General features: G+C 41.9%; 1 protein-coding gene across 2 annotated transcripts; it reads right to left on the reverse strand.

Moving 5' to 3' along the window:
* Positions 1-1387: 1387 nt before the first annotated feature.
* ALKBH1 (alkB homolog 1, histone H2A dioxygenase) lies at positions 1388-25620 on the reverse strand. Of its 2 annotated transcripts, none has more exons than XM_044230381.1 (6): positions 25442-25620; positions 22473-22581; positions 18638-18767; positions 7392-7482; positions 4240-4433; positions 1388-3241 (listed from the first exon to the last, which is right to left on the reverse strand). In XM_044230381.1, exons 1-6 carry the CDS (start codon positions 25613-25615, stop codon positions 2812-2814), a joined length of 1128 nt encoding a protein of 375 aa, XP_044086316.1. In that variant the 5' UTR covers positions 25616-25620; the 3' UTR covers positions 1388-2811. The 2 variants fall into 2 exon arrangements, with proteins under 2 accessions (XP_044086316.1, XP_044086315.1); XM_044230380.1 differs by having other exon boundaries at positions 18638-18800.
* Positions 25621-25634: the final 14 nt, after the last annotated feature.

Below are 25634 nucleotides of genomic sequence, written 5' to 3' on the forward strand. Positions count from 1 at the left end.
AAAATCAAGCTTATTTAGGACTTCACCGTTACATTCAAAAACGGAATTAGGATGACCATACAGTCTGTCATCAAATGACATCACTTCTGGGAGGACAAGGGGATGGAACCCGGGACTGCCACCACATTCCCACCGGCAGTGTGTCATCTGAGTATCGGTTTCCCCAGGCCGAACACTGTGACTCTACAGCGCATATCCTACCTTGTACTGAGTATCTACCCAGTATAAAATAATAAAGGAATAAAAAAGATCTTCCCTTGGCTCCTCCCTCTGGTTTCAGGTTCCTGTCTCGGGGTCCAGCTTCCTTTCTCGGCATCCACCAACGCTCTCTGCTCGAGGCTGGCTCCCTCAGGCCCTGCGGTGTCCCCTGCCACCGCTCAGCTCTGTCCTGTGCGCGATGGGGAGCAGCCCCAGGTCATCTCTAAACGAGTGAGACTGTGTTCTCATAGGACTTGACTTACGGACGCAGAAATCTGGCTTTCTTCTCATTTTCAGGTGTTACAAAATACTATTCCAAATCCCGACTTTTTCTCCCCAGCCGCTTAGAAACGCAGAAGCTGTTCTTAGTCCGTGGGCAGTACACACGCAGGAGGTTGGTCAGCACTTGTCGTCTCCTGACTTGGAGAATGTCTGGTGGACAACTAAAACCAACCAACTCTGGGGGAGGGATCATCCTCACGGAAATGTGGAAAAAAATCACCAATTTTTCCTTTTTCCTCAATTGCCTCCTTTTCTGCTTACTGTGAAAATAGAGTCGCATTATAGAGCTTCAACGATAGGTGCCTCACAAAAATAAATAAAACTTAGAGAACTTAATGGTGTCAATAATTTTCCTCACCGTCCCAATCAGCACATCTCTCAAGGGAGTGTGGGCTGGGAGACTGGGATCTGCATTTCTCTTGGCGGGACCATTTCCACAGGCTTCTCATAGCACACATCTCACTTTGTGGGGTTTGAGTTTATAGTCTGAGTATGTACTTTTTCGGAACCACATTGTTTCTAAACACAAGTTAGCACCTTTGTCTGATACTCAACTAACTCAAGAGCAAACTATTCTGATGCTGACCTACTAGATTGCTAAACAACAGATGTGGATTTTCAGTGGGTCCTGAATGATGGACACTAAGGGAAAACAAAAGGGATTTTTCCAGTGGTGATTTTAGTAATTTAAAATGATTTATTTAAAATACTTTAATTACAGGGGCGCCTGGGTGGCTCAGTGGATTAAGCCGCTGCCTTTGGCTCAGGTCATGATCTCAGTGTCCTGGGATCGAGCCCCGCATCGGGCTCTTTGCTTGGCGGGAGCCTGCTTCTCTCTCTCTCTCTGCCTGACTCTCCGCCTGCTTGTGATCTCTCTCTCTGTCAAATAAATAAATAAAAAATCTTTAAAAAAAAAACAAAACTTTAATTACATAACAATTTTCCACCATACACTAAGTTTTGAGGTTATTTAGATGTAAAGGATGATTGTTTTTATTTCTTAAAAAACAAGTATCAAAATATGAACTCAATATACAATGTTCCTAAGAAGAAAAAAGGGAGGACAGAGACACACAGACTCAGCAAGTCTTGTCGCAAGCAGCAGGTATTCAAGTGGCTTCTAGACAGTCGTTCACACTGACAAAAGGCGATGTTTCTGGGTCCATGCAGTAATAAGATACTGACACCATGTTTCTAGAAAGGAGCACTAAATTCCCATTATCAACTGAAATGGAAGTTGGGAGTCAATACTATCTTCATGTCATGGATGAGGAAACTGAGGCCCAGAGAAATGTAAAGCAGCTCACCTAAGGGTATGGTGACTTGAGCTGGTGGGGGTACAAATATTAAAACTTGGTGCTTCATGCATTTCCCAAGCTGCCCACAATCACAAAAGATAGCAGTGACTAGAATATCAAAGAATATTCTCTCCTGTGAGATAATCACAGAGAATACTTAGGGCAGAGCGGGATGGTACAGGGCAGAAACAGCTAGAGGGCTTCAACAGCATGAACGACGCAGCAAGTAAAAGCAGGAAAAAGAAAACTAATCCCAGATTCGCTAACCCTCGAAGACAGATACAGATCTTTAATTTAAACGAGAGAGTTTTATTCATGGAGAAAACAGTTACAGAACACCCTTGGGGCTTTTTTAGACCAACAATTAAAACTGCATTAAAAAGCCAACAGGAAGAGTTTAGACCTAAAGGAAATCTGGAGAAACTACCGCTCCTCTTCCTGTGGCTTTATATATATTTTATCTTTTAGGTAAGAGAGAGCTGTGATTAATTTCTTTGCTAGGAGATGAGGTTTCTAGTTCCATTGTCTTCATGTGTATAGGATTTTTCTGTGGAGGCCAGAGAAGACGGAAGCAAAGGTCACTGGATGGCTGGAAGAATGAGGGTGAGACTACTGACTGGTTCCCGGGACCATGATTTTACCACAAATCATTAGAAGGGGTAGCAGGAAGGGTGTCAGGTTTCCCATTAAAAAAATTTGAGGTATTTAAGGCTCCAATAACATGGCGACTCACTTCTGCCTCTCTCAGAGGTAACGGCAGAGGCTGGGAAGGCTGTTCTGGCTGCTTCTTGGACTTCTCACATACAACAGAACCAACATCTAACCAGACCGGCCCATGTCCAACACATCTCTGAGCGAAGTGGCTAGCTGCTTTACTCTTTAGGATGGGTTCCAAGGCAACACTGTGATCCATGATGAGTTTTTCCCTGTCTCTGTTTCTGGCTTGTCTTGATGCTATAGTCTATGGCAATACAAGAAAGCATGGTCATCTACTGTGAGACCTGCTTGAGGAAAAGAACGGGCTCCCTAAGTCTCAGCTGTCAGGGTTTAACTTCACTCGTTTTACTTGGCAATTCTCGTCATCTAAGTGGCAGAAACCTTCTGTGGTGATGTCTGTCTTCTTCTCCTCCATGGATTCCACAGGGAAGTCCTGGTCTGTGGCCAGTACCTGTCGGACAGTCATGTTCACACGAGCAGTCTTCAAGTAGCTGGTGCATACCTGCCAGTCCTCCTCGGAGCAGGGTTCTACCACGGAGTCTCTGGGGAGGACAGTGGGCAGAGGTGTCTCTAGGCAGCATGGCAGGCTCTCCCCCTGAGGACTTGGAAGGACCCTTGGGACTGCATGATTCAACAGGCGGCTGAAACCTGACATTACCATGATGTCACCGCTGTGCATGAACATGGCTGTGGGCGCCTCATCTCTTTTGAGGCCACCCAGGAGAAAGATGGCAGACTGTCCGAAGCTATAAAAAAAATAAGTAAAAGAACACACAACAGTAAGTTTCTGTTACTAACCAAGGCTGGGAAAGTTACTGCCAACTGCATTCTTTTCATATTTCAGCTCAACACCTACTGCTCTCACATCCTTCTTTTTAATCTGTGTTAAGAGCCTTCTCTTCCAGCTTGGGTCTGTAAGTGACCAACCCATAATCTGCTGCTTAAACTTAGCAGAGCCCACAGGACTGCTACAACATAAAATCTGAAGCGCTTAAATAAGCAGATTAAAAATTTAGTTTTACTATTACCCACATAAGTTTTAGTGATGCATCTTTAAGATTTAAGCCTCCCAATAAATTGAGTCCTTTTCTATATTTATCATGCCTGTTCACTTTTTTTAAAAGATTTTATTTATTTATTTGAGAGTGAGTGAGAAAGAGAGCACATTTGCAGGGGTCGAGGGAGAGGGAGAAACTGACTCCTCACAGAGTGGGGAGCCCGATATGGGGCTCGATCCCAGAACCCTGGGATCCTGAGCAGAAGGCAGACACTTAACTGACTGAGCTTCCAGCCTGTGCGTTTTAAAGATAAGGCAATTAATAAAGGACACTGTTCAGGCACTTTCTTTGTAGGATACAGCTGCAGCACTTTGCCCAATTTAAACTTCTGTCTAGGGAGACAAGAGAGTAAACTAGTCAGGCCTTCATGCTTTTCTCTTCCTTATTCTGAAAAGGTTGCTTGTTTTGCCTTATGGCCTTCCACACACACTGATGATACCTTCCAATACAAAAGGTAGACTCCATGCATCTTAAACACAAACATTAACTGTAATTTGGTTACTACTCTTAAGGACGAGGTTAATTTTACTTATGACAACATTGATAAGACACCCAGAAGTAAAAGACTGTAGAGTCCAACCATTTCTTAAAGTCCTATGTTTTTATTTATTTATTTAGTTTAGAAATGCTTTTGAATAAGGAATGAAGTGGCAGAAGGTAATCCCAAATCCCTAGAACCAGCTTACCTGAAAGACAGCAGGGGTTTGGAGTGATCTAGTTCAGATCTATCTACGTGGATTCCCAGTGTGGAGTCCAATCTGTAGTAATTCAGGATACCTGCCTCGGCTTGGAAACCCTGAAATCCACAGGCTGCGGCTACTTGCTCTGAGAGGAAAGCCAGGTCAGAAGGAAAAGGTGTATAATGATCGGCTGAGTATTTCTTTGATAAAAGTAGGGAAAATAAGAAAAATAAACAATGATCTCAGGAAAATATGAAACTGTGGCATAAGATTAATTACCACTTTCAAATGATCTAACTTATATGTAATCCTAACATAGCATGATTTATCCATCTGTTTTTAAGGCATCCAGTAATCTAATGAGATGTTCAAAACAGCGAGCACCTAGGACACGGCAGGCACCATGCCGCACAGTGCTAAATCAGACAAGTCCCTCCCCTGCATGGAGTCTACACGTGAAGCAATTACTACATCTCTCTCTGATATACTTTAATCCCAAATAGGATCATTTTCATAGGACAAAAAAGTGACTCAAAACTGTCACTGCCAAGAGGCACATGATGACTAAAGGTGATGTGTATCCTGGAACAGAAAAAGGACATCAATTAAAAACTAAGAAAACCGGGGCGCCTGGGTGGCTCAGTGGGTTAAGCCTCTGCCTTCAGCTCAGGTCATGATCTCGGGGTCCTGGGATCGAGCCCCGCATCGGGCTCTCTGCTCAGCAGGGATCCTGCTTTCTGCTCCCCTCCGCCTGCTTCTCTGCTTACTTGTGATCTGTCTGCCAAATAAACAAAATCTTAAAAAACAAAACAAAACTAAGAAAACTGAATGAACGCTAAGAAAATATGAATGAAATATGGACTTCACCACTGTAATAATGCATTAACATTGGTCCACTAATTGAGACAAAGGTACCATAATAAGGTAAGATGCTAACAGGGATAACTAGGTGTGGGGTATATGGGAACTCTGTACAATCTTTTCAGCAAATTCAGAACTATCCTAAAATACAAAGCTTATTTAAAAAAAAAAAAAAAAAAAAGGAAAAAAAGCAAGCAATTCTAATACAATTGCCACTTTGGTTTGGGGCCCCCAGCCTACAACATGGCATGCTGCCAGCTTCACTGGTCAGTCTGATGGGAGGGCATGTTCAAACCTCTGAACTGAAACTACCTTACACCATGGTCAAGACAGAACCTTAAAACGGAAGTAATTTCCAACATTTACCTTTCTGAATTATTTGTAGCATGTAAAGATCACAGTACTCCTTTTCTCTTAAATAGAACAAAACAAATCAAAGGGCAGAACACTCTCTCTACAAAACCCAGCAGCTCAGAACAAGGTGGCAGTCTCCTCGGCAGACAAGGACGAGGGCTGCTCTGCTTGGTAAGCCCGCAGCGGCCAGATGCCCCTCCTTTGTTTTGCTGCTGTTCGCATGTCTCTCTCTGCCCAACAACCTCACAGCAGATTAGCAGACCCACTTCTGTCTCACCTCTCCACTAGCACCCTGACCTATCACAGGGTACAGACGCATCCCAGCTGTAGCAACAGAGGCACACCTCTGGAGAGAACGTATGCACTTTGGCCAGAAGTGACCTTTAACTTCACATTAAGGAAGACTTTTGTAGAAGGTCTTTAATGGATGGCCAAGCCTCTTTCTTCTTTTTCCTTAAGTGCACATAAGAAGAGTTCCCACTTAATTTCTCCAAACCAGAGAACTATAAGGTTTTTCTCTACCCTTTTAAGTTTCAATCCCTCACAAGATAACTGGTCAGAGGGGCACGTGGGTGGCTCAATGGGTTAAGCCTCTGCCTTTGGCTCAGGTCATGATCCCACGGTCCTGGGATAGAGCCCCACGCTGGGTCTCTGCTCAGCAGGGAGCCTGCTTCTTCCTCTGTCTCTGCCTGCCTCTCTGCCTACTTGTGATCTGTCAAACAAATAAATAAAATCTTAAAAAAAAAAAAAAAGATCAACTGGTCAGAGCTATTGTTCTAGCACTAGGTTACCTCTGTGGGCTTTCAACCCTACCCCCAACTGTCAATGCACTAGTCTTCTTACTTCTCTTTCACTTTTGCCATTGAGTCACTCAGTTTCTGATAGTTTCTCACTCCACATTTTTCTTATTGAGAGTAACTTTAAGTCCTTGGGGAATAGCAGCATCAGCAATAAATATAACATCATAAAAAACAACAAGCTAACATATATTGTGTTAATGCATTTAACTTCTCAGAACAAGCAGGCACTGCTGCAATCACGATGCAGGCATTACACCTTTGACGCTCGCCACCCCTCCACCCCAATCCCATTATGAGGTACACATGGAAGGCCAGGTTCAAACCTGGGCTGCCTAACCCAGAGAGAATCACCTGGCTATTTCCCCAAATAGAGATATCCAGTCTTCCACTGAATCTGCATCAGTGAAAGTAAGAATTATGTCATGAACATTTCCAAGCAACATTTATCATTATTTTGAGCAGTTAATGTAATTGTTAATAGGCTGATTTGACTGAAACTATGGAGCTTTTAGAAAGTTACTAGTTAGCAGGAAGATGGTTTATACCAATCTCTTTATTCAGTTTATTTTCAGAATGAGTCCTTCTATTTGGTGGCGAACATCTAACGGAGACAAGAGGCACTAGACTGCCCATGATAAAGGAGGTACTTTTGGAAACATGGAGGTCAGGAATGAAGAAACTGTACCTTAAGAAAACACCAGACTTTGTTAGCTGAAGGACATTCTTTCCTATCTATTTCCTATTGCTCAGACCTTATACAGCAGGAAAAGGTGCCTTTTGTGAGTTGATGGAGAACACCAGAAGCATATGGAGCTCCTTTTACTCCAAACAGATATTAAACAATAATGGAAATAAAGGTTTTAATTGAGAATTGCTCTTCAATGCAGTAAAGAAAAATCTGTACCCTTGAAATGTACTTAAGAGAAAGCACCAATGACTTCTGATGAAATAATACAACGTAAGGGCAAATTATTCATTCTTCTTGGGATACTGTTATCAAGAGGATTTTAAGAGATAAATGAAAGAGATCCTTCCATCAATGGATAATCTGACAGTGTACAGGTTTGCCCAGGAACATATCCAACTACTGAGCCCAAGGAGTTTAAAAATGAAGACAATGGAATCTGTAAGAACTCTGCATACCTTACTGTCCCAGTTGTAATGGTAGCCTAGAGTCACCCAGCGCAACTTCTCTAGTAAGCTTCGTGGTCTCCGTTTATTCACTTCTTTGTTCCTGTGAAGATTGGGAACAAAAGAGGATTTATTCACCTCAAATGGCAGCCAACAGCCCTTTGCATGCATGGAATTTGGTATTCCTTGGTATAAGCTGTTAGCAAAGACCTTGATAGGGGAAGTGAGAACAGACAAAGGAGTTGACCCAAATATATAACACTAAAAAACATGTTAGCATTTGTTTCTTCTTCTTCTTCTTCTTCTTCTTTTTTTTTTTTTTTAAGATTTATTGGTTTGAGAGAGAGAGAGTGCATGTATGCTGGGGGCGGGGGCGGGTGGCGATGGCAAGGAATCTCAGGACCCTGAGATCATGACCTAAGTCAAGATCAAGAGTCGGGCACTCAACCGACTGAGCCACCCAGATGTCCCCATGTTAGCACTTCTTAGTCCTTGGTTCTAAATCCTCTGTTGAATGGGATCAATTTTATTATTATTTTTTAAAGATTTTGTTTATTTATTTGTCAGAGAGAGACAGACAGATAGACAGAGCACAGGCAGGGGGAGGGGCAGAGGGAGAGGGAGAAGCAGTCTCCCCACCGAGCAGGGAGCCCAATGTGGGGCTTGATCCTGGGACTCCATGTTCATGACCTGAGCCAAAGGCAGATGCTTAACCAATCAAGCCACCCAGGTGCCCCCATTTTTAGCATTTCTAATTTTTAGTCCTTGGTTCTAAAACCTCTGCTGAATGGGATCAATTTTAAATGGCAAGTTTCCAGCATCTCAGTAATGATAAGATAAGAACAACACAGAAATATCTTTACCTGTCCATTGGAAATTGGACCAAGGGCACTACAGGTAATTGAAAATCTGGCTAACAGAACAAATGAACAATCTGGTTTGCTGAAAGTGAGGTATGATTAATTATAGTTATCACTATGTTTTTAACGATGGTGGCTTCCCAGAATTATAGGTTGGGGGGAAAAGTTTGGCAAAATACACATTGTATACAATAAAAAATAACTGGTTTAACATGACTTCTTCAACCCTGTCTAACATAGCTTAGATAACTGAGGCTTAGCTAATAATTAAGGACCACTGTAATTGATCTGGTTTCTGACATCCCCTTGTTCAAACACAGGAAGCTTCTGTAAAACAGAGAGGTGCCCTTTTTGCAATTATATCCTGTCTGATCAAATCCATGGGATTAACTACTCTTCTTCTAGAGGAAGAAGCTTCTTTGATTTACCTCTAAATATCTAAAAATACAAGAATGCCAAGCCTAATAATTTTAGGGTTTATTTCTCCTATGCAATTTACATCAGTAATCAAATAATTTTTTTTGGTTCAAGAACCACTGCTGTTTAAAAAAGAAAAGATTAGACTGCTTTAAGGAGTTTACATTTTGACAAGAGATGACAGGTAAGTATAAGAAAAAAAATCAGAGGAAATTTCAAGGCAGTATAAAATTTGTACTAAACTGTAGAACATGAGACTTTGAGGGCCACTGGAATTAAGAAAAAGCTGTCTAATCAGTTAAGTCCTTATGGCAGAGTTGGGAGTTGAACGTGGCATTGAAGAATGGCCATCATTTAAACAGAGTGGAGCAGTGGGCAATACTGGCGTACCACACAGGCAGAAGCAAAGGGTTTATTAGAGGCTGCAAGTTTATTAGACTGCAAGTGGCACTCGCCTTGATGTTTGAAAGAGTTTACAAAATAGATGCTATCTGTCCTCACAAAGTTTACAGTCTAAGGACACTGTGACACAGATATACATCAAGGCCAGTAGCTAAAAAGAAACGGAAAAAATACTGATTGATTGAGGAGAGCGGTGTAGAAAAAAGGCAGAGCCTCTGAAAGGCCTATTTACAAGGTTGGTTGCTGGCAGGCATCTGGAACATTGGAAATGGGGAAGTTCACACCATTCCCAGAACTGCTACTCACTATGCCTAAATTTTGTGCAAAACAGTATGGTTTTGTTAAATAGCTGCTTTCCTTCTGGGAGTCTGGAATTTGGTTTGTGTCACATAGAGACTATGGGACCAGCCCCCAGTAAGAACCTAGGGACTAAGTTTCCCTGGTGGACAACAATTCATGCATGTTGTCACAGCTTACTATTGGGGGGAATTAAGCACACCTTGTGTGTGCTTAAAGTCCCAGGACTTTGCTCAATGTGTCTCTTCCCTTCACCTTTTTGGTTTGTATTCTTTGAATTAGAGTTAAGTCTTATCCACAAGGACAGATATGTGCTGACCCCTCCCGGTGTATCATCAAAACTGGGGTGTGGTCTTGGGGATCTCTGGCACAAGAGAAGACAGGTCATGATTAGCAGTTACCATGTAGAACCACCATTCATTATTTTATTTTCTAAGTGTAAAAACTAAAACCTGGGGGGTGGGGGGGGAAAGGAATGCATAATCACTAACACAACATGGGTTCTACCAATGTTTCTTCAGCTAAAGATACAAATAAAAAAACTCCCTAATGATGCCCTCTGGAGAACAGAATCTATTTTAGTAGCCTTGAGATAGAAAAATAAGAATGACCTCTCATCTCTGGACTCCTGAGAATACTGTGGTTAACAGTGTGTAACCCACTTAGTTTCTGGCAAGTGGTTTCCAAATTTTAATGCTCAGGGGAATCACCTAGAGGGCTTGTTAAAACCCAAATGGCTAGGCCCAGGCCTATAAATTCTAATTCAGCAGGTCTAGGATGGAGACAAAGAATCTGTATTTCTAATAAGTTCCCAAGAGATAGGGATGCTGCTGAACGAGGGAACACACTTTGAGAAACACTATGCTAGCCAAAATTAAAAAACAAGATACCTTCCACCTTTCTAGATCAATAAAGGATTGTTTTATTCTTGATGAAAAACTCATGCTATTATATCAAAATTAGATTGATCTAAACTAATAAAGGTAAAAGAATGCAGCTCTAAAAATAATTCAGGGGGCACCTGAGTAGCTCAGTCAGTTAAGGATCTGTTCTTAATTTCGGTTCAGGTCATGATCTCAGGGTTGTGGGATCAAGCCTCGCGTGGGGCTTCACACTGAGCATGGAGCCTGCTTTAGATTCTCTCCTTCCCTGTCCTTCTGTCCCTCACCTCTACCACCTGCCCTAACATAAATAAATAAATAAATAAAAATAATTCAGAAGGCGATGGCATTTTAGACATTCAATATAGTATCACCAAGCTGCTTTTCCATCAAGAGTCAGTCTAATGTTCCTCAGGACAGGGCATACGCTATTACAATTAACACAGTTTTATGGTATTGTTAACAATAAAATCATTAAAATCATAGTAATAATCGAGCACGAATAGAAACATCCTATATTATACCTTTTAAAATCTGTTCTTTCAGAAAACCAAAAGCACATCTCTTTTCTACCTTAACTGTATCACTCTAAGGAAGGCTTTGGGCTTTGCCTTGTATTATTGAGGGGGGCTAGTGTAAGGGTGTAAAAGCATTAAGTCTTGGCCACCTAACAAAAAGGAAAAAAACTTAAAGACTTGTGTAGTAAAAGAAGAGCTGTGATCATTGATTACACCATCTGAGGATGATTTTATACACACACACACGTTTTGTGTAATGTGTCAGACCCAGATAGGTTTAAGATTCTACCCCTCATTTCACAGCCTCTGAGAACACAATTTCCTTTCTTTGTATATGGAATTTCTGGTAGGAAAGTAACAATAATTATAAGATTGGCTTCCAGATGTGACAGTAGGACAGGCTAACACTAGTCACTTCCTGTCTCAGCACTACTTAGGGACCATTCTGGTCCCTGTGCGTTTTGGGTAACCAAGATTCCAAAAAACTCAGTATTGAACACTGTGAACAGTTTAAGGCCAAAACCAAATTTAACCCATGCCCAGATGATTTTCAAGCAGGAAATATTGAGAGATGAATAAGGGCGGGGGGGAGGTGGGCTGTTCTCTTTTTAAACTTGACTTGTCTAAAAGGAGGCCAGGAAGGCTCAGTGCCAAAAGAGCTGCCATATCTGCTCTAAGGAATGCAAGGGATATGTCGGTACCTGACTTGAAATCTTTATCCAATTATCCAGAAGAATGTTTTCAAGCAAGTATGACTCTGATTATGGGTTCTCACTGCAAACAGAAACATACTACGCTCCCTGCCCCAGCTGCAGCTCCAAGCACTGGTAGGAGGAGGATGGATGGGTGAGCTGGCCACCTTCTCCTCTGGTCAATGTGCCTACACAGCAGTTTGCTCACTTTCTGTCATGGATAAGTGCTTTATGTAAGTGCTGGTATTTCTCTCAGCAGTCATGCCCTCTAGTGCTGCTTTCAAATGCATCCTAACTGCATGGAAATGAACTGCCCTGCTTGTCTTCTTTGTGCAGTGTTAGTTTGAGTGTTGTAACTAAGCACTGGGAATTCCTTCCCTTCTTTGCTTCAAGGGACGTTAGTGAATCATTATGAAACCAACAGTACTCACTCAGGGCAGAAAATGTCTAAGATTGTTTATGATAAAAAGCCTTAAAAACCCCATTACAGATATTTGTTTTTTCAATCATTTTTTAAAGTTTTATTTCTTTACGTAATCTCTATACCCAGTGTGAGCCTCAAACTCAACGACCCCAAGATCAAGAGTTGTCTACTGACTGAGCCAGCTGCACACCCAGCTTTACTACGGTCTTTACATGTAACTGACACAACTCCCTGTCTCTGACTTCACTCCAAAGCTCAGTTCTGTATTTCCAAAGGCATACTGGACATCTTTGCCTGGCTACTTCAACAGGCATTTCAAAAACATTAATCCCCAAACTACACTAAGAATTTTGTCTCTGTTCCTTCTCTTCCTCCAAACCGATTTCCATTAAAAATCTTAGTATATAATGTTACAATGAGCACGGAGATGCAAATATTTTTTCTTTTTTTAAAGATTTATTTATTTATTTATTTGACAGAGAGAGATTACAAGTAGGCAGAGAGGCAGGCAGAGAGAGAGAGGAGGAAGCAGACTCCCTGCTGAGCAGAGAGCCCAATGCGGGACTCGATCCCAGGACCCTGAGATCATGACCTGAGCCGAAGGCAGCGGCTTAACCCACTGAGCCACCCAGGCGCCCGGCAAATATTTTTTTGAGAGACCGATTTTTTTTTCCCAGAAGTGAAATTGCTGCATCCTCTGGTAATCCCATTTTAACTTTTAGAGGGACTTCCAGAGTTTTACATAAATAATTACAGCAGCTAAGACAAAGAAACAACCTGAGTGTCCATTGATGGGATGAATGGATAAAGAAAACATGATACACAACACATAAATGAATACTATTCAGCCATAAAAAAGGAAATCCTATCATTTGTGATAACATGAATCTTCAGGGCATTGTGCAAAGTGAAATGTTAGTGAGGGAAAGACAAACACTGTAAGATCCTACTTACATGTGGTATCTAAAACTTGCAGAAACAGAAAAAACTAAAAGCTGCCAAAACTGAGGGTGGTCGGGTATGGATAAGTGAGTTCTGAGGATCTAATGTACAGCATGATGACTACAGTTAATAAAACTGTATTGTGTATTTGCTGAAAGAGTAAATCTTAAAAGTTCTCATCACGAGAAAAAATTTTGTAACTACGTGAGGTGACTTAACTTACCTAGATAATTATTTTGCAATATTTACATACCAAATCATTATACACCTTGAACTAATATAATACTGTATGCCAATGATGTCAATAAAACTGGGGAAAAAACCCTTCACCAAAAACTTCAGTTTTACCCTGTAAGTGCTACAGAGAAATCTGCGGATAATCCTGAACTTGTCTCCCAATTCTCATAATCTCTTGGTCACCAGGCCTCGTTGACAATGTCTCTTCCATTAATAAGCTAAATTCTTAATTGTGTTTTTTGCAACAACTGTATTTTCCATCCATATTCCTCACTGTCAAGAATTGCCATTCTAGGGGCGCCTGGGTGGCTCAGTGGGTTGGGCCTCTGCCTTCAGCTCAGGTCATGATCCCAGGTCCTGGGACCGAGCCCCACACTGGGCTCTCTGCTCAGCGGGGAGCCTGCTTCTCCCTCTGTCTCTGCCTGCCTCTCTGTCTACTTGTGATCACTGTCTGTCAAACAAATAAATAAAAGCTTAAAAAAAAAAAGAATTGCCCTTCTAAGGGCGCCTGGGTGGCTTGGTTGGTTAAGCATCTGCCTTCAGCTCAGGTCATGATCCCAGGGTCCTGGGATCAAGCCCCACATTGGGCTCTCTGCTCAGGAGGGAGCCTGTTTCTCCTCTCTCTCTGCCTGCCTCTCTGCCTGCTTGTGATCTCTGTCTATCAAATAAATAAATAAAATCTTTAAAAAAAAAAAGTTACCTTTCTAAAGTGAAAAATCTGATTAATCCTAATGAATCCCCATAGGGATTCATAGGACAAAGTCCACACTTTGCCAAAAGGCACGCAACCCCCCTAATAATCCGGTTCTTACCTTTCCCATCTTACCTCCCTTCCTTTTCCCACAGGGGGCACTACGCTCCCCATCCTTTACCGATGGGCCTCTGGCCATACATTTTCTCTACTGAAATGCTCTTTCCTCTCCTACTCTATTCTCCATACAGCAGATTTTTCTGACTTGCTTTTGCACACACAGTTTAACCTCACTTCTTCAGGGAAATCTGTCCTAGTTTCAGTCTGTCTCTCCACTGTGCCACCCAGCACTCTGCGACTTCTATTCACCTACAAATTCTGTATGTCAGTACCTGAATTCTTCCTTTAACTGTCCCTTCCTCAAAGGCAGGGAGTTAATTTTAATCTTCATATCTGTTTTAGCATCAAGTATTTCCTAAAACACAAATGTACATTATTCAGTAATGAAAATAAGATGAAAAGGTACTATATAGTCTTTAATTGATCCTTCTCAAATTCAGCATGTTTTCATCAACCTAACGGAGGGGGTTATCAATTTAGTTAAAGTAATATTTAAAAAGCAGTTTCTAATATATACAAAGAACTGTGGTTGGCACTGAGGTTACAAAGACTTCAAGGTCTGGGGCAGAGGAGGGGCATGGCAGGCAGTGGGAGGGAGAAGGGCCCCATGACTGGATCCATTCTAACAAGTGCTTATAATAGTTTCATAAACAAAGTCTTAAAGGAGTAGAAAAAGGGAAGAGATTAATTCTGCTTCTACACTGAGGATATTAATGCAAAAAACTTCCACATATACAAAAATGGATGCAAAACATTTCATAAGCTAACTTATGGAATAGATAAAGCAAAGTTGCTTTATTGAAATTAATATTTCTCCTCGTCATATTCTTTAAGAAGTTATTTTTGAATAGATGATATATTCACAAAATTCAAAAGGTACAAGATAGGATCCACTTATTAATTCCACAAATATTTGGTAATTATTGTGCACTAAAGAGTAAAAACAGAGGGCAAGGGGATGAAGAGTGAGGGAAAATGAGGGACTATTTTTAATCTAAGGATAAGGGAATCATCTCTCATAAGATGATAAAACCCAAAGACTTAAAGGAAGCAAGTCCCTGATTATCTAAGGGAAGAGTTTTCCAGGTAGATGGAACAGCCTGTAAAACGAATCTCAGCTTGTCTGATGTGTTGAAGGGAGAGCACGGAGGCTACTACAGCTAGAGCAGAATCAATGAAAGGACTGGTCGGAGATGAAACTGGAGGTGGCTGGGGGATGGATCACCAAGGTCTTTGCAGGCCATGGTAAAGACTTTTGATTTTATTCTAAGTGTGATGGAGTTGCATTAACGAATTTTCACTGGCCTTTGTCCCTGGCTCTTGGGAAGGAGGTTTTAAATCCTTGAATTTCTTGGAGAAATAGAGGAGTATCTTTGTTATTCACAGTGGGCCCTATGCCACAGCTAAGTTTATGCTAAGGAGATGACTCAGGATATGAGTCTGTCAGGCTAGGAAGCCCAACCATGTGATTAGAGGGATGGAGGCTTTCAGTCAAGTGATTAGCTAAACCTCAGGGGCTGGGTTGGGGGCTAGAAACGGAGTAAAATAATTCAATCAAACATGCTTAAGTAGTGAAACCTGCAAAAAAACCTGAATACTGGGTTTGGGAGAGCTTCCTGGGAAGGTGATACTTCCTGATTCCATGGAAAGAGGACATGGAAGCTCTGCAGTCAGGACCCTCCCAAACATCGCCCTACATTTTCCTCATTGGGATGGTCCTGACTCACATCTTTTATAATAAAACTATAAACCTAAGTATGATTATATGCTTGAATTTCTTTCTTAAATTCTTTGAGTTGTTATAGTGAGTTATGAACCTGAGAGCGTCATGGGAGCTCCCCTGAGTTTGAAACCAGTTGGTCAGAAGTGTGGGTAGCTTCGGATCTCCCAAGCTTGTGCCTGGTGTCCTAAGTGAGACTGGCTTGGCTGGAGACCCTGGAGACCAGCCCTCAACGTGTGATGTCCTTGTCAATTCTGGATGATGACATCAGAACTGAACTGCAGTCCTGAAGATGAGAAACTCTAAGAGAAGTGCAGGGATTTCTATACAGACCGAAGAGGGGCGCCTGAGTAGTTTGGTCAGTTAAGCATCTGACTTCAGCTCATTGTGGCCCTACAACAGAGCCCTACATCAGGCTCCCTGCCAAGTGGGGAGTCTGCTTGTCCCTCTGCCTGCTGCCTCCTCCACCCAGCTCATGTATGTGCACATGCTTTCTCTTACAAATAAATAAAATCTTAAAAAGAAGAAAGACTGAAGAGGCATGAGAGCAGACACAGGGAGACAGGCTAGGAGGCTACTGCAGTAAATGATGGTGGCTCAGACTGAGGCGGCCATGACGAGATGCTGAAAATTGATTTTACTATGGTGGTAGCCTTCCTATATTTGCTAGAGTTGGATTTAAGATTTTTGAATGGCTGTGTTGTGGCTGCATTCTACTGCTGGCGTATCTCACTCCTGATTTATCTGGTCTCTTGCTGACAAACACTTAGCATGCTTCTCACCCCCCACCCATTATGAACAATGCTGCAGGGAAGATGCTTACACCTAACTACTGCGATCTTGTGACGGCTCCAGCGACACTATGCACTCACAGAACTAAGGTGCCCTAATTTTGTGAATAGACTTATTTTCCCCTCTAAGTTCAAATATTTCTTCTTCATTTCCTACTTAAAAGTTTCTTCTTCCTTGACCACAGAACACTAAAAAGTTAAAATGGAAAGGATCCTTAGAGGTCCTCTGGCTCAGCAGTCCTCAATGTGGATATTATGGTCAATAATCAGAATCTCTAGGGAATCTTCTTCAATGACAGGCCCTCTCCCTTTCTGAGCTGCTCTGGAAAAGTGGGGAGAGCTGGCATGTACTGTCCATGGTGACTCCAACCATGATCCAACCACCTGAAATGGCTTATCCAGTCCAATCCCTTTGTTCCCAAGATGAGGAAATCAAAACACGTATCACATAGTGACAGAAGAACTAGGGTCCTAATCAATTTTCAATGCCACCAACGATGTCTGAGCCTATCACTTTCTTCCAACCCTTGACAGCAGAAGGTAGACCACCACATTTTTTATTTTTACTAATTGGCAAGACAAAAAAAACCCAAACCCCCCAAAAAAGACCCTCACCACTGTTTATGATGATTTATTAATGAGATTCATCTGAATTATCACGGAAGATGATAACTGGGATTTCTGCAGTTATTTGTCAGAAGGAATTAATTACTTGAAAACACAGGCTCTTTTAACGTCAAACTCTAGCTCTCTAACAAATTGCACTCAACCATGATCTTCCTATACTTCACTCTCAGTTCTAAAGAAGACATCACCAAGAGCTTTATAGAGGGTGTTTCCCACTGCTCCTGCCTTTCTCATAACCTGCAGACCAAGAAGGCTTCAAAAGAAAACCAAAGAATTTTAGTTTTCCTTTCCTCTTGCAACTAAAAGAACTCTTCTATTTCCCCTGTTGGAATCAGTATGACACAGTTTCTGAAAACCGAACCATTAGAAATCCTAAGTCCAAAGAGAACACACAAAGCCAGAGCAGGGGTTTTAATGGGCTGCTCCGAAGATTTCTCGCATATTACCCTGTTTAATCCTCACACTGTTAAATGAGGGAAGGAGGACTATGAGGCACAGAAAGGTTAAGAAACTTGCTCAAATTTACATACCTAGTAAGGGGCAGACCTGGGATGAGAACCCAGGTGATCGCAGAAAGAGAATAGACCCAATTAAAAAATATTTTTTTCTTCTTTGATACCTTCTTCTGCCTAGAGGAATTATGTCTCTCTCTGGCCCCCACAGCATTTTTCTAAACACCTATTCTGACACTTTCTAAGCTCTGCTATAATTTTTCCTGTTGACACTGAGTTCCTGCCATAGACTATGCCCTCCTGTGTACAAGGAAAGTGTCCTGAGAATCTTTGTATCTCCAGTGCTTAGCATCATGCCTGTATACAATTAATCCTCAATAAATTTCTGTGGAATGATGGGGCACCTGACTTCAAAACAATTATATATTTGTGAATGAATAAAGGTTGATTCAACATTAAGGTGCAAACATTAGTTCTCATGAGGAACAACTGATTATAAAACTGCTAGTAGCGATGACTTCATCTAGGAGGGTAGAAATAAAGAGCTTTTGGTGTTAATTTCTTCCAGGGTACAAGTCTTCAAAGGAACTCACAGTTCACTTTTAAAAAACATCTTATTTTTTTAAGTAATCTCCACATGTGATGTGGGGCTCGAATTCACAACCCTGACATATGAGTTTCGCGGTCTACCACCTGAGCTAGCCACGTGCCCCTGGAACTCACTTTAAGTAGAAAAAGGATTGGGGCGCCTGGGTGGCTCAATGGGTTAAGCCGCTGCCTTCGGCTCAGGTCATGATCTCAGGGTCCTGGGATCAAGCCCCACATCGGGCTCTCTGCTTGGCGGGGAGCCTGCTTCCTCCTCTCTCTCTGCCTCTCTCTGTGTCAAATAAATAAAATCTTAAAAAAAAAAAAAAAAAGAAAAAAAAAAAGAATTGAAGCTGGACCAGGTGATGATTAATGAGGATGAACTCAAGATCTGAGCTATGATAAGGAAATACTTAAAATGGATCTCAATTTAATGTAACTGTCAAAGCATCTGTCCAAATGTTCCCAGGGGAAAGAATGTAACTGTGCTGTTTCTGCATGGAAACAAGGAAAGAAAAAACAGTTCAGTTACTTTCACTGCATTGTTCTAGAACAGGTCCTCTAAAGATGTGCAGGGTGCTGAGCTGAATATGAACACTTACCTCAGAAACTCTTTGCTCTGTTCCCACAGGTCCTGAGTCTCTTCCTGGGTCATGTGCTTGTCCAGGTTACACACATTTGGTTTCTGGGAATATAACTTAAGGCACTGCTTCACCCAGTGCCACTGGTAACCTGGGAGGAAGGGGTTTGGGATAAAAATAAATCCTATACAAAAGGACAGGTGGGGAAAAGGAGAGGAGAAAATTCTCCATCAGTTATTGATATAACTTGTTTTCGATGACATCCTTATACACACTACCATATTATTTATTCCCTATCCCCCTTTGTTCATGCTTTGTGGCTTCCACATTCATAAGCAAATGTTCTCATTCCTATTCTCTGATTTTAGAGGAAGGGAAGAAATAAAGAAATTCTCAAGAGAAACAAATATTCCACAACTATCTGCTGTGCTACCCCAAGGCAAACTTAAGAACTGCTTACGCCACAAGTCACCCCTCAAATCTGTACCAGGTATTTATCATTTTTAAAAAAAGATTTTATTTATTTATTGAACAGAGAGAGAGAGAGATCACAAGTAGGCAGAGAGGCAGGCAGAGAGAGTGGGGGAAGCAGGCTCCCTGCCAAGCAGAGAGCCCGATGTGGGGCTCGATCCCAGGACCCTGAGATCATGACCTGAGCCGAAGGCAGAGGCTTTAACCCACTGAGCCACCCAGGCGCACCGGTATTTATCATTTATAAAGGTGGTAGCTGCTTCCTGCAATTACTACCTTTGTGAGTGCTCAGAGGCCCCCCTGCTGGCCTTTTCTGGCTTCTAGTATCTGGCTAACAATTCTTACATTAAATTCCTTAGTTAAAATAAACTGGTGTGATTTCTGCCTGTGACTGAAATCTGATGGACAGAACAGGGAAGAAAGACGCTGTGAAGTACATCCACTCAGGACGGCATGATGCAAATACCTAAAGCATGTGCGCGGAAAAGGATTTTGTGACCTTGAAAGTAGTCTAACGTCATTCTTCTCCTGTGTCGAAGAGGAATAACAACATTTAACTGGAATCCTATGCAGGCTAAGGATCCATTCTTTAAACACTCAACGAACATATGCTATGTACTTTCCTAAGAATTAGAGATGAAAAACTGTCCTCAGTGAAGCCCCTGGTGACAGAACAGCAGAGACCGCCGTTATGCGGATAATGCCTTGCAGAAACCTGGCTATAAAAGGAAACAAAGGTTGAAGAGCAGTCATGGAAGAATGAAGAATTTAAGGGGAGAGTTTATGGTTTTTAGGGTTAGGAAAGGCCTAAGCATGCTTACAGATAATGCGGAAGAACCAGCAGAGATTGGAACTGGTCGAAAATGGAAGAGAGGAAAGGAGCGGAGCAAGGTCTTAAAAGCTGGAAGGGGTGAAAGAAGGTGGAATCAAGAAGGTGAAGGGACTGGCTTTGAACAGAAGGTGTTCCTCTTCCTCTAAAATTGGAGGACAGGAGAGAGAACATTTGTTTCTGAGTGTGGAGGCTACTTCTGCACTTCATGCACCAGCAAAATTCTCCAAGTAACTTTAGAGTATGACAGGACTGTCAATATTTTGAGAGAGAGGAATAAAAAAAAGATATGGAAACCCCCAACTTACCCACCTATCAGCATTACTTCACAAAATAAAGATTATAACATTCCGTAAAATACCAGATTAAAGGAAGACTACTGCTTATCCAGTAACAGGAAAATGAATACCTTTTAGACAGTTCACTCTAGACGACTGTTGCTTTCTTCTACTAAATTAAAATTTGCCTCCTTTTAATTTTCATGCATTGATCTTAGGTTTGGACACACAGAGCAACCCCTAAATTAGTTTCTCATTCTTCAAAAATACCTCTAGCTTTCTCTCATTTATCAATCATTTACTATGTGCCAGGCATGGGCTTAAGTACTTCACAGTGTACTCACATTTAATCTTCACAATAACCTTACAAAGTGAGCACCTTTTTATACACATTTTACCTATCAGGAAACCAAGGCCAAGAAAAGATTAAGAAACTTGCCCAAGGTCATACAGTGGATGGTAGAACCATGACTTGAACCCAGGTAGCCTCATGTCAGAACCTAGGCCTTTGCTACTAGCACCTACTGCTCTCATCCCTTTGTGGTATGACAACCTTTCAAATGTTGGATGCTGTCAGGTTCCCTCTCAGCTTTACTCTTCTTTCGACCCATGACTTCCTGCACATTCTTAAAAGGACAGGTTGTGGTTACTCAGGTTCTTTCACAACAAGCAGAAGTTCACACAATCCCTCTGATCAAGTCTGAATCAGAGATGGTCATTTCCCACATTCTGGACATCGGATTTCTACTAAATGCAGCTTCAAATGTCAGGGAAGACATCTGAATGAAGTCTCTGAGGGTACCTCTAATGAGGTACCAACTCACAAATTGTGACTTAAGTGCGAAATCCCAAAAAACCTCAAAATCAATACAATTATTTGGACAATAGATAAACCGAAGTAGGGTTGATAGCTTTGTAGTCTTAAACAATTTGTTAAGAGAAGAGGGCATAGCAAGAGAGAAACAAGGCCTTGAAAACAGGAGGTAGGCCTGAAATGTCAAGGGCAGCCTTCAAGAACAAAAGGTACATGTAAGACCACTGGTGATGCACGCTCCTCATTCACCCAAATTCATGGCGAGCCACACTTTCATACATTAAAGCCATCATTTGACTCTTCTTTCATGAAGAATTTAAGTGTACAAGGCCTTTTAGGGAAGTACTGATACTGTCATGCCACCCTATACTGTTAACAAATGTATCAGTGGTCATAATTATTAAGAGCTGTGACACAGACCTGGCCCATGGCATAATGAAAACTGTCATTTTTAGGGATTTTTCTTGCTTTTAATCTGTATTTGAAATCACAAATACAGTGTTAACTTTATGTCCTCTCCATGAAAAAGGATGACAGATAAAAGCTTATTTGATCACATAAGGCATTTCTGTATTTTCTATTTAACCAATTTATTTGAGAGAGTGAGAGCATGAGGTGGGGGGAGGTCAGAGGGAGAAGCAAGCTCCCCGCTGTACAGGGAGTCTGATCCCAGGACCCTGGGATCATGACCTGAGCCAAAGGAAGCCACTTAACCAACCAAGCCACCCAGATGCCCTGCATTTTCTAAATAGTTCATAATAATTAATCTACAATGGCCCCATGATCCTAAAAGAAAAAAAAAAAAGATTAGGGGCGCTTGGCTGGCTTACTCAGGAGTATGCGACTCTTGATCTGGGGTGTGAGATTGAGCCCCATATTGGGGGCAGAGTTTACTCAAAAAAAGATTAAAAGCATTACCCATCTTTCATTATGTTAGTTTTTAGATGTGTAATGTGAGCTACCCAATATTACTGAAGTGCAAAATGCTAAATGATTTAGTTTATTAGGGCTTTTGATCTCATTAACTCATTAATGTTCTTTTCAAAAGCTCAGCCTTAATAATAGCAACAATTTTTAGGTTGTTTTCTTTTTTTTGCCACCCAAAAACATAGAGATTTTGTGATTAGAGCGACCATTATGAATTGTTCCGTCATTCAAAGTGGTTCTTCTGCCAAAGTAGCTGTTTGGAATTGTGGCAGGGAGCCCAGAATCAATGTGATAATTTTTGATTTGTACCTGGTGTGTCACTTTCTGCACTTAAGGTAGGCACTACTGACTCCTGTTCTAACCTTTGGGAATTCTAAATAAATGGACATCTTAGATGAGGCAGACTTAAAAGGAGTTTGGGAGTGAAATATTTTTGTGTTCGGTTTTCCTTCTTGTCTGTTTACCTGCTTACAACTCCTCTCCTGAAATTAGACAAATGATTATCTGATTTTGTCTTCTGAGGTCAGCTGCACTCACCAGGATAGCCTTGGAGTCCATAAGCTTGCCACTTGCTGACTGGCTGAAGTCCTGCTCTATGGGCATCGTGGTCGCTGACAGAAGACACACTCAGCTGAGATCTAACCACCTGGCAGGAAGGAAAGAGAAGTTGGAGGGCTAAACCTATTTTGCAAGTCAGATCTGATAATCTTGAACTTCTAAAGATATTTCTGGTATGAGGAAAAATTAGGAGTCCTAAGTTTGGGCTCCTAAACTTAGTTCTACCACTTACTTGATGTAACACTTAGGTAGGTCAATTAACTTTTTTTTTTTTTTTAAAAGATTATTTATTTATTTATTTATTTGATAGAGCAGAGGCAGAGGCAGCAGCAGGCAGAGGAGGAGAGAGAAGCAGGCTCCCTGCTGAACAGAAAGCCCAACATGGGGCTTGATCCCAGACCCTGGAATCATGACCCGAGCCGAAGGCAGATGCTTAACCAACTGAGCCACTGAGGCGTCCCAAGTCACTTGACTTCTTAGAGCCTCAGTTTTGTCAACTATATACTAACAAATATTAGAAAGCAATATAAAATTAAGCAGTAGGAGAAGCAGGCTGATTTTGGCCTTTAAGACTACCATTTTGTATGACACCACACCTTTGTGGATTTCTTCTAAGGCTCTAAATTGTGAGAGAGGTACTGAAATATCCTCAGTGAAAATTCTGTTGACCTCAATTCGGTCCAACAATAATGCTTCGGAGGCACTTGTATACAGTTGGTGTTTTAACAGACTTGTGAGGAGCATCAGGCAGGGGCGGTTAAGAGAATGAAGAGAGTGCTCCAACCAGACAGAGTAACTGTTTCAGTAAAACTGGAAACCCTGTTTTCTCTAAAAGCGTGTTTATTCTTTTAGATGAAACTTCAAACTGAAACTCAGAGCTTTTGCCTTTGTTAATCACTGAGAAATTAAGTTTTTCCAGGGCTCATGAAGTTTTCTTTGCATATAAGAGCATCTTACGGATGGCTCATTAAATTGGTTAAGGGATCCAATACTCAGTCACTAAAGTAAGGACATTCAGAAAACAAAACCCTTTATTCCTCCATTAGTAATAAACTTAAGAGTCTGGCTTGCCTTAGAATACATCAGATGGTCTCTTCCAAAATGATATGATCTCTTATCCTACCAACTTCACCAAGTGTAGAGATTTCCAGAAAAAAATAGCAAGTAGTGGCTGGTCTATTATTACCAGTCTCTGTAATAAAATGGTTATCTGGAATGTTCTGAGAGACCTCACCAGCCAATTGTTCCAGGTACTGATAAGATGTTTTTATTTCAAACACTTTATAATGATCTTTCAAACAGACCATACTTAGTGATGCACTGTAATTCAGCAACAGCCTCGTATCTGAAGTTAAATTTGTGGACCTATTCTCCATGCTAAGCTGAAACAAACCTCTGAGTCTTTAAAAAAAAAGCCCTCCTTCCACTCTTGCCTGTTAGCTATCACTTTCTTCATTGCTCATTAGTTGCTCTCATAGCAAATTTCTTCTCCGGTTTGCTACTTTCAATCTGTTTTGAATTGAGGAACGAAACATCCCAAGGTTTTGTTTTGTTCTGTTTTGTTTTAAGATTTAATCCTTACTTATTTGAGAAAGAGAGGGAGAGCACAGTGAAGAGTGAGAGGAAGAAGCGGACTCCCTGCCGAGTAGATAGTCTGAATGCTGGGGGCTCATGACCTGAGCCAAAGGCAGAGGCTTAACCAACTGAGCCACCCAGGTGCTCCTAAATATCCAAGTTTTTATGTGCTCAATGGATAATGTATTTATCGAGTGCTTACTGTTTAAGATACTGTGCTAGACACAATCATCTCTTCAGAGGCTTACATTCTGAAAGTATTTTTGAGAGAGAGAGAGAGACAGAACAGGCAAGCACAGCAGGGTGGGCAGAGAAGGAGGGACTCTTAGGCAGGCTCCATATGCTCATTGTGGAGCCTGACGTGGCACTCGATCTCACTACTTTGAGATCATAACCTAAGCTGAAATTGAGTCAGACACTTAACCAAATGAGCAACCCAGGCACCCCCATTCTAAAAGTATTTAAGTATTGCAGCAAAATATGGGCAAAAGGAGCTGAATGAGGATCTGACCCATGTATATTATTCTTAGAGAACTGACTTTCTGTATGCTATTTTGACAACTCTAAGACCACTTCTGTAAACAAACGAAGTTCCTAAGAAGCTGAGTTCTAGACAAATATGGTGCTACTATAGCATTCCGATTTTATTGCGGGCTATATATAATAAGCTTAGAAAGAATTCTGCATGCAGCCATCTGTGGACAACACTAAGGCCAAATTAAAGGATCAGGGATCCTCAGTGCTACAGCGACTGTAAAGAAGTTACGCATTATACTACATTTGTGATTTTCCCTGTACCCCCTGTCCTCCTTTATGTTGCTTTTCTTATTCCACGGGGGAAGGTAGAAACAATGGATAGTGTTTGGATTCGTTTGCCCTTTACTTTCAAACGTGGAGAGATCATCTCAATCGTTCAACGCCCTCTTGCTAAAGGGCCCAGAGACGACAGGGAGCAGTTTTGTGGACAACGGTTTAACAACATCGATCCCTCTCAGTTCTGGGACTACTCAGGTAATTGTCCCCCCCCACCTTCCCGGCGCCAAGCTGCAGAGCGCTATCCTAACATCTATGAATACAATTTATGCGTTTTTACACAAACCGAAGTAGAGGTGCAAATGGACAGTTAATGTTAGGAATACAATTCCCAAGCATTGAGGCCGCAGCCAGGAATGGCCGCGTGGAGGAACCGCAGCACAGCTCTTCACAGCCAAAGTGTGACGCTTCGTGGACACTTAAACTCCGCGCCCATGGAGAGCGGGAATTACTCAATAACAGTCTGGCAGCGAAAAGAGGTGAAGGTGAGGAGGACCCTGAAGCCCCTCCAAGAAGCGAGGCGAGGCGACCGGGAAACCGGGATGCTCCTCTGTCCGTACCTTGCGGGCACCAGGCCCCGTGCCGCGGGGTGCCGAGAAGTCAATGACCGCTCCCAGGTCTGCGGTCCCAGGGCGACTCTGCCGGTAGAAGCGGAAAAGCTTCCGAAAGGCGTCCTCCCCTGGCTCTGCCGCCAGCGTCGCTACAGAGCCCACGGCTGCCGCCATCTTCCCCATGTCGCTGTCTGGCCTCTTC

The sequence above is a fragment of the Neovison vison genome, chromosome 13, assembly GCF_020171115.1.
Source record: "Neovison vison isolate M4711 chromosome 13, ASM_NN_V1, whole genome shotgun sequence".
NCBI lineage: Eukaryota > Metazoa > Chordata > Mammalia > Carnivora > Mustelidae > Neogale > Neogale vison.

What these genes read in the sequence shown, in the direction of transcription:
- ALKBH1 (XM_044230380.1), bottom strand. Translation starts at nt 25,615, where the DNA reads ATGGGGAAGATGGCGGCAGCCGTGGGCTCTGTAGCGACGCTGGCGGCA. An exon ending in TGGACTCCAAGGCTATCCTG is followed by an intron (nt 18,801 to 22,472) that starts GTGAGTGCAGCT and finishes CCTTTTGTATAG; the next exon opens with GATTTATTTTTATCCCAAAC. An exon ending in AAACCCCTGCTGTCTTTCAG is followed by an intron (nt 3,242 to 4,239) that starts GTAAGCTGGTTC and finishes TTTTTTTTATAG; the next exon opens with CTTCGGACAGTCTGCCATCT.